General features: G+C 35.2%; 2 protein-coding genes across 2 annotated transcripts in view; both read right to left on the reverse strand.

The window, feature by feature from the left end:
- On the reverse strand, positions 1–23,646 carry LOC137399564 (ileal sodium/bile acid cotransporter-like). Its single transcript, XM_068085742.1, has 11 exons — positions 23,568–23,646; positions 18,434–18,598; positions 14,168–14,352; positions 12,489–12,585; positions 10,713–10,873; positions 9,666–9,785; positions 7,707–7,878; positions 4,710–4,891; positions 3,957–4,133; positions 1,650–1,832; positions 1–393 (listed from the first exon to the last, which is right to left on the reverse strand). The coding sequence occupies exons 2-11, from the start codon at positions 18,588–18,590 to the stop codon at positions 256–258; spliced, it is 1,572 nt and encodes a 523-aa protein (XP_067941843.1). The 5' UTR covers positions 18,591–18,598; positions 23,568–23,646; the 3' UTR covers positions 1–255.
- Positions 23,647–23,978: 332 nt separating this feature from the next.
- The window catches only part of LOC137400821 (ubiquitin carboxyl-terminal hydrolase 37-like), an 83,811-nt gene continuing 81,142 nt past the window's right edge, over positions 23,979–26,647 (reverse strand). The window contains exon 19 of the mRNA XM_068087160.1: positions 23,979–24,107. Coding sequence (XP_067943261.1) covers positions 24,083–24,107 — 25 coding nt within the window. The 3' untranslated portion in view covers positions 23,979–24,082. The remainder of the gene's footprint in view (positions 24,108–26,647) is intronic.

Here is a 26,647-nt window from a genome sequence, read left to right on the forward strand (position 1 = left end):
ATAGATAGGTTTTTATTAACATGGATGGTAAACTTAAAATTACTTTTGGCAAGATTTGACAGCATACCTCAACAATATAAAACTACACGTGTAAAACCTAAAATTTGCCAGAAATATTTAAAAAATATACAAAACTTTTTTGATTGTAAAAAAGAATACATTAAGTGTTCGCAGGCTAATGATCACACTATATACATTTGTACACCAATATTAAAGTTATATTCTTGTATCAGATGGCTTGATTTAGAACTTGGGTCAAGGTGAAAGAAGAAGCATTTCCCTTTCTATGAATGGCTGTGATTTATCTGTGGAACTCTCACTCGATGTTTCATTCTCAGACTCCTCTACTGAGATCTGTGACAGCGACTCATCATCCATTTTATTGGGCTTGTTCTGTCAAGCAGATCGAACGTTAAAGCATTGAAGATAAATTTATAAATAGAACTGAATTAGGTCAAGGTTAAGAGTTGGGTTTTAGTAGCAACAAATTCAGAGTATACATAAGAATACTAATAATTTATGTTATCCTTTTCGTAGAAGGTAAAAATTGAGCGAAAGATTTGTTTTAGCCACTATAAAATTGAGTAGGAAACACGCTAAAAATTGTATAGCAAAGTATTTCTTTCTGCTGCAGAAAAATTAAGGGATGAGGTGTTCTAGCAATATTATCATATATCATTTTCTACTTTAACACCCCTGGTTATCCTTCATACAAAAGCAAGATAAAACAGAGCGGATCGTTCGAAAGTGTCCTCACTTAAGGCTGGTTCACACTGTATCGCAATATGTCAAGGTTGCCCTCTTGGCCATTGTTCATCGCTCATGTGCACAGTAAACCCATGGCGTCGCCAACGCGAATACGTTGGAAAGCATTGCAGCTGTCAAACTTTTCCAATATTTCTTCAATCAGCCACGGCGGCATGTAAAATGTGCACCACTTCTCTTATGCTGATTGGCTGTCCCGAATTATTTAATCTATATTTCCCTTCATCATAGTTGCTGCGGGACTAGCATTTCAGCAAGTCAGTAACTGCATTGTGTAATGAGAACTTTATGCTGCAAACTATTGGCTGATGTAAACGTGTATGTATTGGTGATAGCGTAAACAGCATTATCACAGACAATCACCTATGTATGGTGGGATTACCGCCGAATTACTGCGAGACAGTGTGTACCAGCCCTGAACAAAAGAGGAAAGGTTTATGATTTTAGAAAAAGAAACCAGCTTAAAAGCATTAAAAATTTCTTATCTTATATTTGTTAATCAATCTAATATTTTATCAATATTTTTTGTAAATATACCTCATACAAGTAACCGTTGTTTCAAGATGATACACAAGGGAACAGTGTTTGTACATAATGATCTTTAAAAGTGGAATTTCATACACTTCTAATAATTTTATATCTTTATTTTTGGCAACTTTGATGTGTTTGGTTATTGGAGTTCAGAGGCTAATGAAACAACAGTCCCTCTATCCAGTTGCTGATCAAGCTAAGGCATATTATATCGCTATAGCTAAACATTTGTGGTGTCAAAACCATCCAATTTATCAAGATCGTTGTAGCATTTGTTTAAAGTAAAATTTAGTCATCAACTCTGAATAAAGACTGGAAGAAGATCGATTGGCTGATGCCATTGTTCGAAATACCTTTTTCCAACAGTGATTGTATGACAAGTAGAGGGCAGTGGCTATGAGCAGTGGTATGGGGGTGAGAATGATGCCCCAAACAACTGGAGCTATTGCTAACTCAAGGTCTGGAGAGGCAAAGGCTTTTTGTATAACAAAGAATGGAATAGCAGAGTTCTGGAGTCCTGTCTCTATCGACAGCGTCTGAAAGAAGATAAAGTTTGTTAAATAGGCAGCAAAAAGAAACGTTTTGTATCTACTGTCAGATGAATTCTAGATCCTACCAACTATATTGAAGTAATATTTTTCTTTGTAACTTTTTGAGAACGTTGATAAAAATTATTTTTGTAATTAACCCCACAGTATCCCATGCAACAGATATGTGACAACAGGTTTGTAGAGTTGTCCTACCACAAATATGCATATGAGTGGAAAACTGTTTAGTCTAGAAAGTCATCATTTAGCTACAAAATGATAAAAAATTTGATTGGTTTACAATAAGTCATGTGACCTGGAACTATGTTTATTCATTTTCCTCTGAATTTAAAATAACTTGTACACTAAAACTATCAGGCATGAAACATCAAAATAGTTAGTAGAATAGTGTTAAATTAATAGTGTGTAAACTAGAGCTATAATACAAAAATAAAATTTTAGTTTCTATATCGTAAAGTAAGAGTGGAAATTGATGCGAGTTGAAGTAACATTGAATATTTTTTCAATTTCAATCTGAGTATTGCAAGGTTAAAACTAGAAACATGAGAAGCTAACAGCCAAGGCTAAGTTTTAATAAGACAAATTGATAAAGTCAAGGAAAATTTTGAGCAAAATACAGCAAGAATAAAGTAAATACAAATAACTGTTGTTTGATTTTCTTCTAGGCTGGTGAATAAGAAATGTTGGCAACCAATTCAATTATTTCGCATTTACACCAAAAGTAGCCTAATAACAGTCGACCCTCGTTGAAACGGACCCTGTTGGTTTGAATATTGGATAAGCACGATTACGCTCAAATGATTGATAATTAGCTTTCAAAAAAATAATTATAAAAATAACGAGTTTTAGTAAAAACTTGGTAAATTATTTAATATAGAAAACACTTGTATATTGGAAGCACTTATATGAATCTCTCGCAAAAAGTAAAATACGTTTTTCAAGCTTATCATTTGTATGCTATTTGACTGGCATGATGACGAAATATAATTTTATATGATTTATAAATATTCTATAAAACCACAACATACGTATGAAGGAGTAACTTATTCAAAGCTTAATTAAATGAATGTGGCAAGTCGTATCATTTTCAATACAAATGTGGTATTTTATATGGTGCACAATGGGCTCCCAAAGTCAAAAAATTGTCTATATAGCCTAGACTATTGTGATGCCAAGTCACTTCCAACATTCATAAAAATGTGATGCTTGTAGCGTGCGGTTGCTATGACCTTCCTAAAAGTCAACAAAAACTACTGTTTAAAATTCAATCCATAATCCTCGAAGACAAATTTCTCAGTTTTTTGTGTGGACCATATTGACCAACACCATTTTCAATAAAAAGCTGTATCTCAGGTTAAATTGTTTCGAATTCTATTCCAAAAGCATTTTTGAAAAGCTGAGAGATTTCTCTATTACATAATGCTAAAAACTAATTTCATAATCTGGCTTCATTTATATTGAAAATGATATGACCTGTCACAAATATTCAAAACAACAAATCAGTTGTAATACTTTGGCGAAAATTGTCGCAAATAATTTGTCATTGCAGGAGTTGTGTAACCTTTGTAACTATTTTTTTAAACTTTCACAGCTTAAAATTTTTTTGCTTTTACAAGTAAAATTTTTCAAAGTATTTACAGTACAGTGCACAGTATATATTGTAATGTATATAGGTCTTATCAATGTGATCTTTGCGGTATACATAGACCTATATATAGGCCTACGGCTTAAACCAGACGATCTATTAAATCAGACCCCTATTAGCCAGTTTAGCAAAAGTAGACTTCAATAATGGTAATCAGTCATTATCGTAAGTACTTCCAGCAAAACTGCCGATTATTTTTCATTTGATGTTTTATGCTATTTTCAGGCAGGTAGATTGCTTTGGGCATCAATATTACGCTTGCAAACCCTCATCAAGTGAGCCCAACTAAATAATTAAAAAAACAAAAGGAATGCAACTCCTGTTTGTCAGCTTTCTATTTTCAAATTCACAACATCCTGTAATTCAGAATTGATTCAAGATGATTAAGAATAACAACATTGAGTCAGTTATCTGTGAAGGTCATTTCCATCCACTCACCATCTAACAGTAATAAACTATAGTACTACCTTTATGAGTTTCCAATCAAGCCTGAACGCAAAAGCAACGAGTCCTCCAAGAAGGAAGCCGCCATACGGCAGCAGTGCCGCTGTCAGCATCACATCTAGTTTCATCATTTCAAAAACATATCGGCTAGAATAGATTCCACCCGTAAATATGAAAATCAAAGCTATCACCATGGCAACCTGCAAGGTAAAATGAGAGTAAGTCATGACCAGAGAAATGTTTTGTTGTAAAGACAGTTTCTAAGACCACAACTTACAAACAAAAATTTGAAAACTCGTGTAATATTTGTTTACTTCATAATCGTAATTGTAATGATTATAATAATTGTATAATTGTAATAATTGTAATAATAAAGTAATTGTCATTTCAAATATAGTTGGCGCTTGCTTAAGAATTGTCCGTTCTTGTAGTTAGTAGGAGACAATTTCCTAAGCTACAATAGCATTGGCATAGTTAATGCATAGGATGCATATAATAGTATAATGAACAAATGTGAATCAGGAAAATGTGTTTTTAATCTTGAACATGTTTTGCTTGTACACTCTGTCTAAGAACTATGACTGACCTTTGACCCAAGTGCCTCTCTGGCCAATATGAGTACTAGTGGCATTTTATGTTAGATTAACTATTTACCGCGATGATAACATCGGGATCATATAAGGTAACATTGTGGCTTTCTAAGTGTAAAGGATCACAAGGTTTTCTAAGACTGACCCTGAGGCACTTAAATAAGATAAAGTACAAGTCATACTCACTTTGAGAGACTTTCTAAGAACTTGGGCTATTTTAGGCAGCTTGTACTGGATTAACACTCCGATGCCAAGAGGGATGCTGATAATGCCTAGAGTTTGTGCAATCACAGTAAAAGGTATGATATTCATCTGAACGTCTCCAGGAAGAGTGGAGCCCAGTGTGTAGATCCAGAAGGGTATGAAAGCTGCAATACACAAAATGTGAAGACTGCAAAAGAGGAATATTTAGTTAGTCTGGGAGGTCCAGTTTCTGGCAGCTAAGCCACCAACTCAGTTGACTAAATGTATATAATTTGGGCCGTTCTGTATGATAGTTTTTAGACTAGCAATTAGTGAATCACAGAAGGAATTTATTCAATTCTTATTCTTATAGGGTATTAAAACAGGGCATACATTGTTTAAAAGTTAACAATTTGCTAGCAGTCTGGACATAACCGAAAAGTGTAGGTTTATCTTTGTTAACAATTAATGTTGTACTAATTGCTAACATAATTAAGATAGATGGATTGCTTTCCTAAACAGCACAAAATCATTTTTATAATTTTATAATTTACGGAAAGTTCCCCTTTCTATATTAAAACAAGTCTTCAATATGGTTACTCATATTAAAGTTGTCTACCCTATGTAATAGAGAGCATGACTGTGAGGGAATAACTCTCAATTGTGCAGAATATCCTATTATGTAGGTAAGTAATATCAATTAGTTAACACTGGCTGCAAATATAATACTCATATTTGCAGACGATATTAACTAATTGCTAGGCGTATAATGGTGTAACAGTGTAATCCAGTCAATGCAACCTATAAGCAAGAAATGAATACAGTTTACGAGAAAAAATATGCTTAATGACGTCATTAATGCTGATTTTTTACTGTGTTAGTTTATTTATACTACCAACCATTTTGCGAAATATACATATAATAATATTTATAATATAATATATATACAACAGAATTCTAAATATAAATTTTCTAATCAATTACAAATTGAATAGTGCTAATTTTACTGTACAAACAAATATAATATATAAATATCAAATATAGAAATAAATATTGGTGTTATATTTTTAGCAAAATATAAAAAAGTTTTTTATAGTTTGTGCACTAGTTGAAGAACACAGGATGTAGAAGAACAAATTTGAAGGATTAGAGTACTGATTTTGAGAGTAAACATTCATACTGCATCTATACACTGATGTAAGTATTTGCAGTGAGCGGTCTTGAAAAATGCCTGACAGTTGAGATCAAAGTTGTACTGATATTTTATGGCAAAAGCCTCTCAATATCACACCTCAGTACTATGTAAGAGTTATCTCTGCTACCAACAGTTATCAGCTGTAGACAAGAACAGTTTAAACTGTCATGATGCTAAATTGAGAGGAGATCGGTTTAAAGAAAGTATTTGATAGCATGAAACAGGTGCTTCAAGATGACACAAGAAAACAGTGTTTGTACATAGTTATCTTTAAGATAGAAGCTCAATACACTTTCAGGAATCTTGTATCATTCATTTTTGGCAATTTTGATGTGGTTGGTTATTGGAGGAGCTCCAATTGTTATCAACTAACTTCAGAGGCTAATAAAACAGTATTCCCTCTATCCCATTGTTGATCAAAGTTCTGTAGGTTAACATTGCTTATGTGTGTCACATTACATTCTGTTTTATTTCATGATTTGTATGTGAGTTCTTGGTTTGAAATCACTGATCTCCAAAATCACCAGAAAACAAAAAGGAAACAACTCCTGAATGGAGTTACTCAGCAAGAAGTGAAACAAACACAGAAAAGGAACCTGGGTTTAGAGGCAGGTTGGTGCAGCTAGAAATAACAGTGCTACTCATTTCAAAAAATTTTGTTCATATCAATTTATCATGCACTCATGTTTATTTTTAAATGAGTAAACACATAACATGAAATTTTGCCGAAAAATAACGTGTGGCAGATATCAAGTTTATAATCTACCTGCACAGATGCTTTCTCCTATGGATTACACTAATATCGGTGAGATTTCCAGGTGCCGATGCATAATCCTCAAGACTCTGATAGTAAACTCAATGATTAGAACGATAGGCTAATAATTCATGGCCTCACCACATGCCATACATACTCTAACATTGTCTCTGATAGGGCATATCTAAAGATTAAAATAGATCATTTCATCCCAAGGTGCAAACTGCCAGAAATTGTGGTGAGGTGAAAACTACATAATATAATTACTTGACCACCAAAAACCATAATCATTAACTTGATCTGGTTTAATCAGCCTTCCAGTCATTACATCATAACGAACTTTTTTGGCTTGAGTCTGTTGCTAAAGTCACTACCAATTGATTAAAACGAAAGGGTTTGTTTGCCATTTTTCACAGTATTTTATGTTGACAACATATTTATGCTTTCAGAAAAAAAGGTCTTGGAGTTTATTTTCGGATTCCACTTAATACAACCTAAAAACAAAAAGACTATTTGTTAATTTATCTGTTTTTGTCGAATAACTTGTACATTAAGGAAAAATACAAAATAGTCTGCAACTACCTTGATGATGTAATTTTTTGACGTCAATTATTTTGATGCCAATGTTCAAACACTGTTTTTAAACACTGAAAAAGTCTAAACAAGTCTGGCTCGGTGTATTAAAAACGGTGCCCCACATCGGCGCCAAATAGTATCATTCTAAGATTACATTGATATATAGAATGTTATCATCATTCATCAACTATGTGTTCGCAATAACCTTTTGGAATCTTCTGCAAATGGGTTGCAAAACATTGTTTTTTGCAACTATTATATTGTTATAATTTTTAAAATCGAGCCCCTGTTAAAACTGCTTTCTGTATATAATATATCTTAACTTAATCTTACTAGCACTACAACAACTTCCGTATCAAGGATTTAGCCTGAGAGTTCTACAGAGTGGAACAAAGATTACTAAGGGGTGGTGAGCTGTTTCGTGTTTCCCTAAATAACTCAGCAACAGTCAGATTTAATAATAGAAATGACTCACCTAGACTGAGAACTGTTGAAAGAAGAGTCATTGTGACGCTAGTAGCCATATCACCACCCAGCAAATGTGTGTACATGTTGCTAGGTCCTCCGCCAGGTGCGATTCCAAGCATGAATAGTCCTAGAGCCGTGCCTCCGGTGTAACCTTGCAGCCAGACTATTCCGTACGCCAACTGAAAGGAGTGTTCAATAGTGAGTCCAGTTATTCATGTTTGGTTGATCTTCACCAATCACGCTTCTTAAATTCAGCCTGACACACTGACAATACTGACTAGCTAACAATGCCGTCTTATCTTTACCAAAAAGCTGGCGAAGTCTTCAATAATTATTAATAGCAGTTTTGCATGATGAACTATGGTACACGATAACAGAGGCGGGTTAGGTGCATCAGCAAGTGCTCCGACACAAGATCTCCAAAAATATTCTAATGTTTTAGGCTAAGATGACCTAAAGCTGTCATAAGAACACGCGTTGAGTGTATACTAATAATATTGTATTGAATTGGCTAGTGAGTCATCGATAGAGTAATTATCTTGTAGTTCACATGTCTATGAAAGGGGAGCAGAGAGGGCAACTCTAAGTTTATGGAAACCCATAGTACCCAATCTATGGTCATGCATAGGGAATCCAAACAGACAGCAACTAGTCTTCCGCTGTTGCATAAAAGACTATTTATTCCCATTTGCTGAAAGGCCAAGCTACTGATTGATTGTCAAGAGAGTACACGTGAGAGAGCTCAGTTTGTGGCACAATGTAGGAAATGTTTTAACATTGTGACATTTTCTAGTAACTTCTGGCAGCTCAGGGGCTCAGGTTTGATATAATCACAGATTAACATACCTAATGACCAGTGCCAAACAAAGCAATGACTCAATGCAGGGAGGCAAGAACAAGGACTGACCTCCCTGGGATGTGACAAAACTGGTTACTTACCTAAAATAGTTACTCAAGTCCCAGGGTTGTGACGCATTACAACTGCGCTGCAGCATCACAGTGTAGTGTAATGCAGTTGCAGTGCAGTACAGTGCAGTGTACTGCAGTACACTGCACTGTACATAGCTGTACTGCAGTGTACACTGTACAGTGTACTGTACTATATACTGTACAGTGTACAAACTGATGGTTTTCATTAGATGTCAAAAAGAAAAAATGTTTTTTAAATCTCGATTTCAAATCCCACTCGATACAAACTTGTTTCACAACATTCAACCATTGTTTCAGATGGACAGACCTACACGGCTCTTATTATAGTAAGGACAGTCTATACTTCCTTAGCTGGTGCTATAGAGTAACCTTAACTCGTAAAGGAGAGTCTTTTAAACAGGTGCTGTCATACTGACATGGTGTTGATACAAGTTACTTATTGTTGGCAAGCTTCTAAGGTGTCCAGATGGAGTAGGACGTTATTCTAGAATATTCTGGGAAACACTAACAGTTTCTGCTGGACCTTGTTCAGAAAGTCAACGAGTTTATGCTATCGTTTATACAAGCTCCAACATTCTGCGGTCAAAGATCATACAATCAAAAAAATTTGTAAGTACTTTTTACTAATGGATTATTTCTGTAGCAAGCTATCTAACCAAGAGCTGTTACAAAAATAGTTATTTAGCGGTCTAGAACCCCTGACCTGCAAACAAAAGGTCAACGTTCAACTCTCAAGAAGACTACTGGTGGGAACAGAAATGGCATCCAATCTTACATTACTCTCTACAACTGGGCATGTCCCCAGTCATCGAGATTTCCTTGCCACTGGGCTCAGACATGTTTGGGCTCTGATATGTTCGGCCAAGATCACAGAGCTGCTGTTTGTATAACAATGGCTCTTAAAAAACATGCACAGCCTCGGCTTGTAGTATGCTAAACGGACATACTCAATATTCGGGAATTTCCAACACACGATACTATTCAAAGGTAGATTCTCTGAGTGTATATGACATGGCGTGTGCAGCCTTATACTCACCAGAGGCATGCATAGAGACTGACAGGCTGTTGACACTGCAGGCACCTTTATTAGTCTGAGCACTTCCTTCGCTGTCTTCAGATCTATCTCTGCTCCCATAGACAAGGTGACAAGAAGCAGCTGTACAAAATAAAGAGGTCCAAGACATAATTGTGTGCTCCAAGCTTACAATAGACTTTGCATGGCAGGCGGAAATAAGCCAGAGAAGTGTTAAATTATTCATGAACCGAGATTGGCTGTGGTTTCTAAAATTGATTTGTTATAATTTAGAGAGATTTTGAAGAATGTTGTTAGATTTCAAAAGCTTTTTTGAAATGATGGATGCTTTTCGTGGACGGAAATTAACTGGCTTGTCCGGAGCTCCAAACTGAATAAAGTCCTTTCTTTCAAGGCAGTTTACAATTTAATTCATTTTCTCCAACATGTTTAGCTGTTAAAAATGGACTTATACAAAAGATTTTGTAGATTTTATCAGAAAGTATCAGTATCTTTCTGTTATTTGAGATAGGTTTTCATGTTGGAGACGACCTGACTGCCAAAATGTTTCAAGATTAAAACCGGCAAAATTTGATCATGGCTAAAATATCCAGAAAAAAAACACATGCGAAATGATGTCACTAGTTGTTATTGTTGTGATAGTTGATATCAGCTATTGCGTTCAATGTAAGTGTTACGTATCTCTATTCTATTGGTCTCTTGGCAACTATAAACATCCTAATCGCGCTTTCATTTGATCTGAACGTTTTACCCGTGATCAAATTTTATCGTTGTTAATCTTAAAACATCCCGGCAGTCAGATCACCTCGAACATCAAAAACTTGCAAATAAAAGAAAAATACCCATAATTTCGGATGAAATCTACTAAAATTTTGTGCAAGTTTATTTTTAAAACTATGAATTTGATAAAAAAAAAGCACACACATTCGCTGTTACTCAAGTCTGCACCTCTGACAGTAGTAATGCTCATAGCATTTCAAATGTTGCCTTTAGTGTTCTACAACTGCTTCAAGTTTGATGTAGCTTTGGTAAGCAAGTGGTTCCACTCACCAGAACGTAGACAACATTCTCAAAAATCTTATCTATAAGACTTTTCTCTCGAATGACGGCCATTTTCAATGTGATGGTTTCACTAGCCAGTGTCTTGTTGTCCAATGGCTGATAGGGTAAGCTGATCAATAAATTAGTACGTCCCAGTTCCTTCGCTTGTACTGAAATGTGCACAGACTGTGTTGTGAGGCTGTGAAACTAAACCAGAAGCGTGGTAACAGAGAGTAAATTGACAAAAAATATGTTTTTAATTATGCAAAGAGTTTTAGAGCAAGTTTTGTCTGAAGAAGAGAATTTCTCAAAGCTCTTTCGACATAAGATAGTTTGTGATTGGATGATCAGCAACTTTTTAATACTAGTTTAGCAAACAGCAATGCCGCCGGAATATTTGTTACTGAATGAAAAAGGTCACTCCAGCTACAATCAAGCGTTGAGGAAAAAAGGGCATTTGAGTAAAAGCTTCCTGTCTACAGGTGTTCCTTAGATGAACCCAATTGTTGTGTTTTTTGTAGTGTATCAAAATATTTATTCTTGTATATAAAAACCTGCAATGATAAGACATTGCTGATTATGGAACAAAGGAGTTGATGAATACAATATATTCGCTTGTATATTTGGAATTTTATCTCAATTTTCTAGATTTTTCCAAATGACATTTGAGATTTATATTTAGACATCGCATGCATCATAACAACATTCTAATGCGTGGCAAATTCTTTATAGAGGATTCGTCTACTCATGTGTAGTATAGCGCTCAGAAAACTTTTGGGATTTAAGTCTCTTCTGCCAGACTACTATAATTTGGCTTAGTATTTATCAATCTAATAAAAATATTTGTTATGATGTAATCATTATAGAAAATAATAACATAAAAAATAAAAACTGCATAATATAACAAAATATAAAAGCTGCAAAAAAGTTGTTTCCCTTAGTAACTATTGGCAACTGATGCGTGCGTGAAATGGTGGTCCACTTTCGATCTACCACCAGTAGCGAAGTGCCAAAATAAGTGTTTGTCTATTTCATGAGTATTTTACAGTAAACATTCATATTTGTTTTGTTGGTGAGATATCTGTGTTCATATGGAACACTCATGCTTGCTCAGAATCTTACACTTCAGATCAATAAAAGAACCAAAGGGCTGGTCAGATATTTTGAAACAAGAACTAGTTGTCTTCTCATGGGCTTAAGTTGTGAAACCTTCCTACATTGACTCACAGGGATGGGAGGGTATTTTAATACCTTACTACTAGAATTCTGAAATATTATTCCAGAGATAGGATAATACTAATACATTGTATTAGAGAAGTTATCTGTTATGACATCAACAGTACAGTTACAGGAGCTTGAGACTAACACAAACTGCATTCCATTAGTTCACACAGATTGATTTAGTTATCTTAATGTTTTACACATTTTCAACTTCGACATCTTTCACAGGCCTGTTAGTTCTATCTGTTTTTGAACCTAGTGATTTCATTCTTTGCACTCTAGAGATGACGCAGAGACAAGTGTTTTGATATCAGATGCAAATAACTTTCAAATAAGATAACACTTGAATGAATCATATTATTTTCACTAAGGCAAACGTATTTTAATATTTCACTACTAGAATTCTGTGAAGTTATTTGAGAGATAGGATATTACTAACATATTATATTAGATACGCAATCAGTTAAGGCATTAACAGGAGATGATGTTGTCTGTGAAACAAAGTTTATATATAGCAGTGGAGCGCAGGTGCTGGGGGGCACAATAAAGGGGCGTGTTACTCACTGTTGAGACGGAGACCAATAGAAAAGCTTGAGTTTGCATGAATTAGTTCTGATTCTTCGCTCTGATTGGCTTCGGCTGGAGAGAGAATGGACGACTCCTACAACAAATAGTTGATTATCCAAGGGGATTAAAACAGAAAAAAAGCTTATTGTAAGAAGTATATCGCAATGTCTGAATATGAATATTAAAACAAACAGTAATTCTTTCGAGTTTCATACAATCAGAAGTATATTAGTCTGGTAGTCACATAGAGCCAATAAAGAAGGAAAGTGATTAGTTGAAATGGGCAATACAAGCCTGGTTTCTGTTATAGTTATTACTCTATTAGCTCTTAGAATGAGAATTTATTATACTTGGTGAAGCTTGATTATAAACATAAATTATGTTATAATTAAAATTATTATATGATTTTAATTATATTATAAAGATAATTATAAATACCCAAAAAAATTATAAGTACATTATAAATAATTATAATATATTATAAATTTATAACATATTATGCATATACTATAAATGATTATATATTTCTAAAGTTCTAAATTAGAATTGATCAATTGATAAACATTGCATAAACATTGCAAATTGATAAGTCAGGTGGGCTGCACAAGGAATCAACTTAATCTTGGTAAGGCTTCAAGGCTAGTGGAGAAGCGGTTAGATTTCCAAGAGAGTAGCTTTTGAAATAATATATTCTGCATATTGCATTTACTGCTAGACCCCAAAATACTTTAATAGTGAAATAGATTTGTGCATTAATCTTTGATTCATTGCCCGTAAAAACTCTTTTCTACAGACGTAAAAATTTATAAACTTATAGGTTAAAGTTTTGACGCATAGCAGCACACAAACATACAAATAGTTAGTACCTTTATGACTGTCTATTCATAAATATAACTAACTTCTGACAACATGTCAGCTTGGCAACGTGTCAGGAAGTCAACGTGTTAGAATGTCACTATGACATCATATCAGCATGTTAGCATGTCAGCCTATTCTGATACCTTATGACTAACCCATTAGCCCTATCAAACAGCCCTACACTGCTGAACTATCCTAAGACGTAGCGACATTTGATTAGCAGGAGGTTTTATACCAGCAACAACACTGTGTTCTCGTGAGTTTAAATATCAACATTCTTAACTTTTTCCCTGAAGAGCAGGAGAATGACCGATTGTTTCAGTTAAGATTTAAACTGCTTGAGGGACTAGCATTGTTTCGCAACTACGATGCACCTGAGAGCCGTAAAGAATTTTAAGCATACTTACCTGTTGAGCTGGCTTAACTTTAAATACTTCCAGTTTACGTCATAAAAACTTCTACTGAAAAATCTGACCACTAATTCTTACGAGGTGTCTAGACAATAATGGTGGACTTGGTCTGTGGTTACTTCTTTGTAACACAGCTACTGGTGAGTTATAATATAAAGAAAGATATCGGGAATACTGTGAATTATTTCAATATTTGAATGTTGCAAACGTTTTTTAATATTACAAACTTACACTTTGTTGATACCTTATAGTGAGTAGCCTACAAGTTTTTCCTATTTATTAATAGTTTTCATTGTTTTCCGTTAGTTTTTGTTAGTTTTTGGTAGTTTTTTGTTAGTTTTTGTTAGTTTTTACTATGATACTATTCTTGTTATTTTTATATCTAAATAGAAAATTTAAACTACATACAAGGAGTTCCGCTATACTTTCATCTTCAATGGTGATCAGCACGTCTCCTGATGGCACCCCTGAGAACTGAGTGGTGATGTTGACATAGAAGGTAGTCGGGTCAGACTTCCAAATGAGGTTTTCTAGCAGATCTGGAGAGACCTGTACGTCTACACCAGCGCTATGAGTTCGGTTCAGCTGGTCACCTATTAAAGAATGTCAGAGGGATGTAAAGTGTTTGTGTCTTTAGTATTGTTGGCTACTTATTCTGGTATGAAAATACGGTAGAGAAGTGTTATCAATTGTTTTTGGTTTTTGAAATTTGGTGCGTATAATCAACACACTTTAAATAATTATTTGTTGATTCCACCAAAGTAATGACTTCTTTGTTGTAAAAATAAAGGCAATTGAGAATTTCCAAAAAATAAAAGCAAACATAAAGAAGACCGAACAGATATACAAGAAAATGAAAATAAAAACAATAGTTTAGCTGAATTTCTCCCAGTTCATTTTTTAACTTGAAAAATAAATGGTTGTTCATGAAAGTACAGTTTGCATTATAAGTAATAAATAAAAAGATTTCTGTTCGTGTCAAAACCTAACAAGCTGCAGACGCATTAATCCTTTCATACTGCAAGGTGACCTGACAAGGCATGTCATATTTGTCATCGAATTATTTCCCAGGCTTCTAAAGAAATGGAAAGGAATTTGGAAACAAATATTGTGGTCTGAATTAAGTTTACTTATGTCAATGTGGCCAATCAGAGCCAGAGGTTTGATATAGAGAGAGCTTAATAAGGTATGATGGATTGATAGGAAGATGAACATAACTTCTACATTTGCATTTGAGATTATTTTAACCCATTTAGGAATGTTATAAAAAACTTAGTGAATCTAAAACACCCATATATTAGACGGATTAAAATAGAAGACCGGTATGCAAATTAAGCGACCCAAATCGCCATGGATACAAGACAGGCAATGTAGTCGCTAACAATTAGGGAGCTTACAAGTGTAAAAAGGCTTTTCAAATCTTAATTGCTGTTTGCTTCTGTAAAGTGGTTGAAATGTAATTACCAGCTAGTGAGTTACTGATTAGGAGAACCTTGTACGAATAGATCAATGACTTCCCATAAATTTCAGGTAAGCTACCCAAATGACAAGACAAACTGAATAGGGCAATTCGAATCCCAAATACTCTAACGTTGCGGCGGTCTGAACACCTTAGCGTTATCTCTATGAATAAATTCTATTTTGTCATGCGCTTGTGTGTACTCGTGCGCGTGTGTACTAGTGCGCGTGTGTGTGTGTGTACGCGCGTGTATGTACGCATGCAACACATGCGTGCGTGTGTACACATGCATGCGTGTGTACATATGCGTGCCGGTGTGTGTCATCAAAAATATTGGGTTTCAAAACTCCATCCGGGTTCTGAGAACTGAGAACCAACCTCTCAAACAGCGATTTGAGTTGAAACTCAAGAATTCGCCTTCGCATACATTTAGGGCACTTGTCATCATTTCCAAATTGTCATTCAATTGTCATGAACGCGCTTGTGGATAGTTGCTGAAAATTGTGTTTGATTTGTGTTGAAAATCTACACGCGTTTTGCGGGCCATCTAACAGAACATGAAAGAAATCTCGGGCAACACCGGTCTTGCAGCTAGTATCAGAATATAGTAGCATCCAGCTTGCGATTATTTGTTTTGATGACCATAAACAGGTGCTTTCAGTTAATGTGGCAAATGAAAGATGGCATGTAGGTGTTGATAAAACTGCTTTATTGCCGTGAAAAGCCAAAATGTGGAACTGATGGTTTTGCTTTCTCATCTGGACATGAGTTAAATCTATGTTGCGGCCTGGCATGACATACACACACACCCAAGTATTTGTGTAACAATGATATATATGGTAGGGCTTAGAGCCAAGATGAATTTAGCAAATTTCTACATTCATTTTGTGGCATAGAACTGTTTTTGGTTAAAATAGTCGTGCCTGGAATATTCCGGAATAAATTTAGGAAGAATCTGGGACTTGTTTGTTTAGCAACATCAAAAAGATGCTATGATTGTTTCCAGAAATACTATCTTACTTACAATGAAAGAGGAGCTTTGAAGGTTTAAATATTTCTAAAGTGGTTAACAGGAATTCAGTAGGAGCCAAGGCTAAAAGAACACCCCCCCCATTTTAGTAGAATGCCTGTGGTCACAATGTTGTAATATGGTGAATTACGAATGGAGGTGACATAACGCATTGTTTAGCCTGTCAAAGAGAGATCGTTGAACCTTTGCAACATACCACCATTATAATTGAACATCGGGTGAATTACAGAGGCTCTGATAAGCATAGTCACTAAGAACAGGTGAACATCTTTTACTTTGCTTAATTTAGTATATAAATATGTTAAGTTTCCATACAGTGATTGCGGCAGTGACCTCTGGGCAGCCATTGCGACAGCGCTACGTTGGACCGACAAGCAGATCGTGTTTCCATTGGCCGCTATAGTTGAACGATGCTTATGCAACACCCTATGTCAAGGCATGTCAGCAAATACAAGTATTTAAACCAACAGGAGAGCAAGACCTATGTGCACACACTGGTGCGGCGCTGTTGGTCACTGTTTCCATGGCCCAAAGATGGGCATCACACAGGTGTTTCGCTTCCAAGCAGCGACGCTGACTTTCGACAAGAGAGCGATATGGCTGTATCCATGTTGGTATTGCGGTGCCACATGGAAGTGTGTTGCTAGGCTATCGCTGTATGGAACTGGGTATCGCTGGATGGGGGTGATCATAAATAATAAAGTCTCATAATTTCCAGCCAGTTGACACGTCGAAAACAAAATAGGTTTGCAAAGAAATAAACCAACAGGTGCATATAGCACAGCTGTCATCCTAATCAGGTAGGAAGTGATAGCAGTTTGCGATGTAAGTAGATCTTTTTAGGTTACATATATTTGAAAGTTTTATAGTAATAAAGTTTTATGGTTTCTGTTTTAACTTTAAAAAATGCAAAAATGTTTTATATATCAGACCTTCATGTGCATAAATGGGAGCAATTGATTTCGCTATAAAGTCTTTAATACAAACAGGATATGGCTCAGTTAAAATTTTTAATGACTTCCGTTTCCATTATAGGACAAATTCTTGGAAAAATATTCAAACAAGGAAAGACACTTTTCAAAGGATTCAATCTTCATAGAGTTGCAATTTGAAAAACATTAAGAGATGCTATGAAAACTAATATTTAAAGTGATGAAATGCACTGATTCATTCAATAGTGTTTCACACTCAGACAATAGAGTTTTATTTGGTGCATGCATTAAGTAACGTCTGCGAGTCTACAGACGTTGAAGATTTTATTTCACGCATATATAATTCTCAGACTACGAACTTTCTAAACAACCAGTTTTCACTGGCTGGTTTAACTCGACCGAATAAATAAAACAAACTCAATGATTTTTGTAAACTATAGACAAGAGTAGACGAACCACAGACTTTTTTCACTGTCCAATCAGCAGTTTTACACTAAGTGACAAAGGATTTTAGCGTTAATTTTAACTAATAAAATATAATATTTTATTATATTTTGAAGTAAATCTGAGATTTCGTTCATTTTTAGTCAAATATCTCAAAGGTGGAGGTTTAAGAGGCGCTCAGGAATCAGACGGAGTTTTGAAACCAAATATTTTTAGTGATCTGCCGGGAGACAAGAAGCATATGTGTGTAAATTATGGATGAAATCGACCAAAATATGTGGAAGCAGCATAGCATTTATGCTGACAAACAAACACACAATCGCATAGATAGTAACAAAGTGGAAATCATTAATATGAATATTTTAGAAAAATTAATCATAAATTATATTCAGTAACCTATATTGCAAACAACTACAATGATTTTTGCAGTATATAGGTAAACATTTAATTATTAATGCACTGTTATTAAACCATGAACATATAAGGCAGACAGTGCAGTGGCCGTTCAACTCCATCAACCATGTACATTCCGCTGATCCGAGTAATGAACAAGGTATCAATGATATATATTAGGGATTATGCCAGGGAGAATAAATCAAAGTCGTAGGGTCAAGTTGTTAAGTTTGAGATGAACTTCATAGACCAATTTTTTTGGAAAGATGAAATACTCAGTAATAGCAACTAGGCTAGATGATGCAATAGGAATAGCTTGCAATCTGAATTAATTAGTCAAAATCCTACACTGAGTTTTTCATTAAATGCTTTGCTCTTGGAGATCTGAATTTGATGCACTCGATAATGAATCTTACCTTCCCAAGGTGGGGTGTGAGCTAGGACTGGAAATAGTACAGCTTGAGTTCCCAACATTACCATATGAAATGGGCCGATGTTAGCCGCCCCCACTCTAGCCATCAACCACATTGCACAAGTCAGTGAGGTCATCAGCAAACCAACGGAAGGCTTCATGATCAAAGCTGCCAAATAAAACATATAAACATAACGAGAGGTTATAAGATATTTTATCAGTTCCTTGGTCAAGGTGCAATTCCTCAGACCACAACGCTTGACTACAAAAATGTATTTGTGGTCAGCAGGCAGCATGCAGCTCAGTAAAATCAATACTACAGAAGTTTCAGAGAAATTCCTTAGCTAGGCTTCATGCATATGCTACAGGCGCTGCTTTGTCCAGAGAATTTGATGTTGCGGGTAAATGCGTGTTGGTATTTGACTTCCTTGCAAATATCTGTTGCAAAGGTCACACATATTGCGGTTAAATCAGAATATCATTGCAGTCATAAAAGAAACATTTAATAAAACACATATAAAAAATAAAACTTGTGTATACAGTCAAATCTGTGCTTTCGATTATCTCTTCAAACAAATTTTCGGAGTTACATCATGAACTTAGAGGAAAACTTTGTTTCGGTGTACAAATTTATTTCCAACAAACAATGTTAAAATTTTCTAAACATTACAACAAGTAAAAGATAAAAATATAATAAATAACATAAAAATAAATACATATATATATTTATATATATTATATATAATACATATATAATATATATTACATATAAACATGTATATATATTTATGTATATAATTATATACATTTACATATATATTATATATATAATAGACATTATATATTCATTATATATAATATATATTATATCTAATACATATATAATATACATAAATTATATGTTTAATATATATTTTTTTGTATGTATATAAATAAACATATACATATATTAAACATATGATTTTAAACTACATGTATACCGTAGATGGTGCGTGTAACTACACGTGCCTACCACTCACTTTATCACTGAATTTATGCACTGCTGAGGCTACAAATCCGTTTAGTTGTCTATAAAATAACATAAACAATGAAAATATATTTTTACTGATCATTACTTTATTCATTGTTTGTAAATATTTTAGGTTTGTGAGTTTAGTTGGTTTACATAAGCTTACATCATACATTTAATACATACGTAATTACTTAATGTATTTATTGTTTTTGTTTCCTTTGAAATGACTAAAACAAAATACAATGTGTTCTTATAGGAATACTTGCCCCAACACATGACAGTTTAAAGTACAAGTAAGCTTAACCTAAGTCAGCGGTGATTGGAGTGGCAGCGCTTTATGTGGGTTAATCTAATCAGCTGACAGATCTCCAAGAGCTGATTGGATGGCAGCAAACAGAACATTTAATTAAAAAACTCAAGAGTAGCGTTTGGGCTAATTAATATGTACATAAAATAGTTTTGTTTTTTAAAATATTTTTAAAAAACAAAATAATTTTGTTTTTTTTATGTTTGAATGCCCTCAAAATAAACTTACATAAAATTTTAGTAGATTTTATCAGAAATTATCAGTATTTTTCTATCATTTGCGATTGTTTTTATGTTTGAGCTGATCTGACTGCCAGGATGTTTCAAAATTAACAACTCGACAAAACTTGATCGAAGTGAACATGCTCAGATCAAGCGAAAAAGCAATTATGATGTTTATAGTTGCAAAGAGGCTGACAGAATAGAGACATATAACGCTGCAACATAAACTCAATAACTGATTTCAACTATATATATAGCAAGGATAACAACTAGTGATGTCATTTTGCATGTTTTTTTCTACTAAGTGTTTGAACCATAATAAAGTTTTGTCGATTTTTATCTTTAAACATCCTGGCAGTCAGATCACATTAAACATAAAAACAATCACAAATGATAGAAAAATACCGATATTTTCTAAAAACAATGTACTACAATATTGTTTAAATTCATTTTTTAAGTGACTATTAAGAATCTGTTAGGAACCAAGGCTACAAGTACTCCCACCCATCTTAGCAAAATAGCTGTGGTCGCAATGCTGATGAAATGGTACATTATGAATGGAGGTCACATAATGTATTGTTCAGTAAGGGAGATAGGCTTCTACTGTAACATAAGCGCACAGACTAGCCAAATATCCCAACTGGCTGACTTCCCAAATTAAAGTATCGGAATTTTCTAATTCGATAATAAGTTGTCATATCCTGCTATTTGAGAGTATTGAAGAGTTTCTCAAAAGAAAGCTTATTGTACAACTAGGAAGTAGTTGTTTAAAGAATCATCAAACCTTCAAGTGTTTAGATTTCATCACCCCCCCTCTACCTTTGACGACTCCGTAATTATCCATTAAATTTTCTTTCAGACGACATTCAGAAAAATAATATGTTTGCCTGAGTGATAATAATATGATTCATTCAAGTGTTATCGTATTTGAAAGTTATTTGCATCTGATATAAAAACACTTGTCTCTACGTCATCTAGCGCAAAGAATGAAATCACTAGGTTCAAAAACAGATAGAACTAACAGGCCTGTAAAAGGTGTCGATGTTGAAAAATGTGTAAAACATTAAGATAACTAAATCAATCTGTGTGAACTAATGGAATGCAGTTTGTGTTAGTCTCAAGCTCCTGTAACTGTACTGTTGATGTCGTTACAGATAACTTCTCTAATACAAAGTATTAGTATTATCCTATCTCTGGAATAATATTTCAGAATTCTAGTAGTGGTATTAAAATACCCTCCCATCCCTGTGAGTCAATGTAGGAAGGTTTCACAACTTAAGCCCATGAGAAGACAACTAGTTCTTGTTTTGAAATATCTGACCAGCTTGCTGGCCCTTTTATTGATCTGAAGTGTGAGATTCTGAGCAGGAATGAGTGTTCCATATGAACACATGTCTCTCACCAACAAAACAATTATATGAATGTTTACTGTAAAATACTTGTGAAACAGACAAACTCACGTTATTTTGGCATTTTGCTACTGGTGATAATTTGAAAGTTTACCACCATTTCACGCACGCATCAGTTGCCAATAGTTACAAGGGGTGACAACTTTTTTGCAGCATTTGTCTTTTTTGTTGCTATTGTCTAGAATGATTACATCACTATGAATATCTATGTTATTTTGATAGATGCTAAGCCGATGTCAGTAGAGGCTTCAACACCAAGTTCGCCATGCACTATACTACACATGAGCAGACAAATCCTCCATAAAGAGCTTGCCACACGTTAGGATGTTCTGGTTATCTGATGCCTAAATATCATCAACCTCTAATGATCATTTAATGATACATTTTGGCGCGAACAGTTCAGAAAGTTCTGATGATAATCAACATGCAAAAGTGGTGTATGCTGTAGCTCTTCCATTCCAGTTATGAATCTCTTGTAATTAGGACGTTGCAGGGTTTTATGTGAACGAATAAATACCTTACTTTGAAAAAAAGTTAAACATTACCTTTACGTTTACATTACCTTTACATAACAGTTACCTTACATTTAAAAAGTGCTACAAATGGTTTCACCTAAGGAACACTTGTAGACATTAGGATGTTTAAACAGACATTCTTTGAGAACTTGGCTAAAATGGTAGATTGAATAATCTTTATTTTACAGTTACATGTAGCTCACTGTTAGAATTGCAAAGGCTCACCTACTTGGTGAAGGCACTATCCAGCTAGTCACTAATTCTGTGGAATGATTTAGACTGTGTAACAACCTCTCACCATTTATTGCTATGATTATTATAATACTGTTTCCTCACCGCTATGAACCCAAGTGTGAATGTTGCATAACTTAAGCTTGAATATCAAATAGGAGACTGGCACCCTTGTTCCATGTAAAGCACTCTATCATCACCAGCTGGCACTGATCCTTGAGGGTATGCGTGTAAGCCATGTGCGCTAAGAGATTTTTGTCATTGATTTTACCTGTGAGCAGCTTTTCATTAAATTTTACATATAAATTATACATTTTTTTATTATGTTGTTTAACCAAACATTGAGCGGAAGGTATGAGTTTACAATTTGGTACTACACAACTACTACGACTATTTGATACACATCTATTTGTACGGTACACAGATGTATATACCTGTGTACCATACTGGTAGATGTGTACAAACTAGTGGCAGCAATTTAGTCCAATATGTATGTCCTGTATATACATACATACATATTGGACACATTGGCCATATATAAGTACATGTATATATATTGAACATATACATGTATATCTAATATATATAGATTGGATCTATTGTATATATCCAATCTATTGTATACGGATTTACAATATATTGTATGTATATATGTACAAATAAAGTTACCCTAGGACACTTATATTTCGCTAGTATTTAATTTCATGAGTAGCATACAGAGTAAAATTTCGCTGTAACTTAATTTTGCAGCTCTGATGAGTGCGAAAATATAGTGATTTGAAAATAAATGCAGTTGAACAAACATAATTAGATTCTTCAGGTCCAGTTCAGTGGTAAGAAAATAAGAAAAAATTTTCAATTTGGGACTAGTTTATAATTGTGAACTGCAGGTAGAATTGTGTGGGCGATATCGATGATGCAATTTGATCATGCAACTGCCATTTTTTTCTTGGACTATCAATGAACAAAGCTATTTAATTTCGCGTTTTCGCTCGTTCGTTATGATAGTTTATTTTTGCGAGAGGATGACTCCGTGAAAACGCGAAAGTTAGATGAGGTGAATACATAAGTGTCCTAGGGTAGTCTGATTGTGGTGACTTCATGTATAAAGTGCTCTACTTGAAAAGGAGCAAAATTAAAACAAGTTATATGTACAAATATATTGGACGATTGACATCGAACCTATTTTTTAATATATGTAAATTCATTCATCAGAATAAACAGTGCATACATATATTATATATACACACATATACACAATACACATATATATTTTAGCAAAACTAAATTTGTTAATGGTTCAAAACCAACAACTGTGTTGTAGACGAGAGAGAACATACCCCTGCACAATCTATTACAGTGACCTTATAAATAAGCATAAGCTTGCAAGGTATAAAAGCATTGTCCACACCTTAGCAAAACAACAATTATAAGTGAACTTACAATACGCTGAAGTCTGTCCGATATGACCCTAAAGTTTCCAACAAATACAGAACTACGAACCTAGTTGTAAACACCTTGCAAGAAACTGCAGGTTACAGAAATGCATGGGTTTTGAAGTCAGAGTAACATATATATCCCTGATTGACCTATCAGACGTTAGGAGTAGGTATACATTCATTTCCATTGGCCAACAAGCGCTAGATGCAAATGAGACACCAGAGTGAGAGAAATAGATGGTGAATTAAAAAGGCATAACATCATGTTCACTAGCATGAACTGCGTGCAAGCTGATCTCATGAAATGCTGTGCAAGGCAGGCGCTACATCCTTCACCACAAAATACTATTGGCTTAGCAAATGAGCCATTCATATATCTCAATGACAATAAATACATGTAAAATAGATAATTAACCGACAGGAAGAAGCATTAGAAACTCGTTGGCAACAATGAGACACATCCATGTTGATTTATACAGAGGAATGAGCAGCTCGGCTTCTCTTCGCTTATGTAGATTGTCACTTGATATAACCGATGACCATTCTGCAACAGACAAGGTCTATATCAATAAATCCTTTATCACTTTGTCTATTAGCCAGCGTAAACACTACATTGCCACTTATTTGACCAATTTCGATTTTGACCATCCCTCCCTCAGGGTTCCCAAAAATACTTATTTCAAAACTACATCCTGAAAGGCGAGCCCCTTTTAAATATGCATTAGAAACGCGAGAATGCCCCTTTGCATGCACTCAGGACAATTACCTTCCATGAACGCGTTCGTAGATTGTTGTCGCGAAAGCGGTGTAGCAATTTATGTTAAGAATTTGCACGCGTGCTGCCGACTATCTGATCAAAAAGAAAAAAATGCTGGGCAACACCAGACTTACTGCTAATCACACACACACACACACACATATATATACATGAATATAAATAATATAAATATATATATCTAAGTGTTTGTTTATTGGTTTGTTGATATGTCAAATGCCCAGTAATAGCGACGCAATACGCAAGCTTACAACGCTTGCTAACATTACGAATGAAAAAGTTGCTTCACACTGCAATCAAACTCGGAAACACTGGTTTTGTAGACAGGTGAGCTAACCCCTACACCACCTTGCCATAATATGAAATAATTGTGGACATACTTATTACACCTGTCAATCTTTAATGGCGCACAGGACTGTCAGTGTACTAGAAGAAAAACACGTGCCTCAGACTTGCCAAAATGCTATAAACATATGTATATATAGCATGAACACATCTAGCATAAAATGCTATAAATATATGTATATATAGCATAAACACATATAGCATAAAATGCTATAAATATATGTATATAGCATAAACTTAATTAAAATTATAGCACATACAGAAATAAACACCCTCCTTTGGTTAGAACAGTGAATGTTGTACGTGTTGATTAAAAATTAACTTTCTGCACAAAAACATTTTTATTCCCCATGCAACGCCAGGCTCAAAGCTAGTCACATATAAAGTATAAAGACAACTACATTAGGTGACATTCTATGCGCTAAGCCTCGTTAAAATGTAAAACTGTGACAATTGCCAACTGATCAACAACACTTGATAAGATCATTTTGGATCAGCTCCGTAATATCATAATTCTATATGTTGATAAAGACCAAAGTATAATGGCACCAGCCATTTCAATGATGCGTTATGGTCAATGGCGTGGATTGCAGAATTCTGCTATTGTAATTTTATTTGGATCTTTTATTCGTTTTAAATTTACCCCTTATATAAATACTCAAGTCAGAATTTGACAACAGCTCGTCTGCCATGCTCTATGCTATGTGACGTGAAGACTACCATAAGCGACAATGGCGACTACCATAAGCGACAATGGCGACTACCATAAGCGACAATGGCGACTACCATAAGCGACAATGGCGACTACCATAAGCGACAATGGCGACTACCATAAGCGACAATGGCGACTACCATAAGCGACAATGGCGACTACCATAAGCGACAATGGCGACTACCATAAGCGACAATGGCGACTACCATAAGCGACAATGGCGACTACCATAAGCGACAATGGCGACTACCATAAGCGACAATGGCGACTACCATAAGCGACAATGGCGACTACCATAAGCGACAATGGCGACTACCATAAGCGACAATGGCGACTACCATAAGCGACAATGGCGACTACCATAAGCGACAATGGCGACTACCATAAGCGACAATGGCGACTACCATAAGCGACAATGGCGACTACCATAAGCGACAATGGCGACTACCATAAGCGACAATGGCGACTACCATAAGCGACAATGGCGACTACCATAAGCGACAATGGCGACTACCATAAGCGACAATGGCGACTACCATAAGCGACAATGGCGACTACCATAAGCGACAATGGCGACTACCATAAGCGACAATGGCGACTACCATAAGCGACAATGGCGACTACCATAAGCGACAATGGCGACTACCATAAGCGACAATGGCGACTACCATAAGCGACAATGGCGACTACCATAAGCGACAATGGCGACTACCATAAGCGACAATGGCGACTACCATAAGCGACAATGGCGACTACCATAAGCGACAATGGCGACTACCATAAGCGACAATGGCGACTACCATAAGCGACAATGGCGACTACCATAAGCGACAATGGCGACTACCATAAGCGACAATGGCGACTACCATAAGCGACAATGGCGACTACCATAAGCGACAATGGCGACTACCATAAGCGACAATGGCGACTACCATAAGCGACAATGGCGACTACCATAAGCGACAATGGCGACTACCATAAGCGACAATGGCGACTACCATAAGCGACAATGGCGACTACCATAAGCGACAATGGCGACTACCATAAGCGACAATGGCGTAACCGAATCAACATTTACAAGATGAACTTACACAAAATTGTAGTAGATTTTATCAGAAAGTATCGGCAATTCTCTAACATTTGCGATTGTTTTTGCTGTTTGAGGTGATCTGACTGCCAGGATGTTTCACGATTAAAATCGTCAAAACATGATCGCAGTTGAAACGCTCAGATAAAAACACGTGCAAAAGAC

Source organism: Watersipora subatra, chromosome 7 (assembly GCF_963576615.1).
Source record: "Watersipora subatra chromosome 7, tzWatSuba1.1, whole genome shotgun sequence".
Classification (NCBI taxonomy): domain Eukaryota; kingdom Metazoa; phylum Bryozoa; class Gymnolaemata; order Cheilostomatida; family Watersiporidae; genus Watersipora; species Watersipora subatra.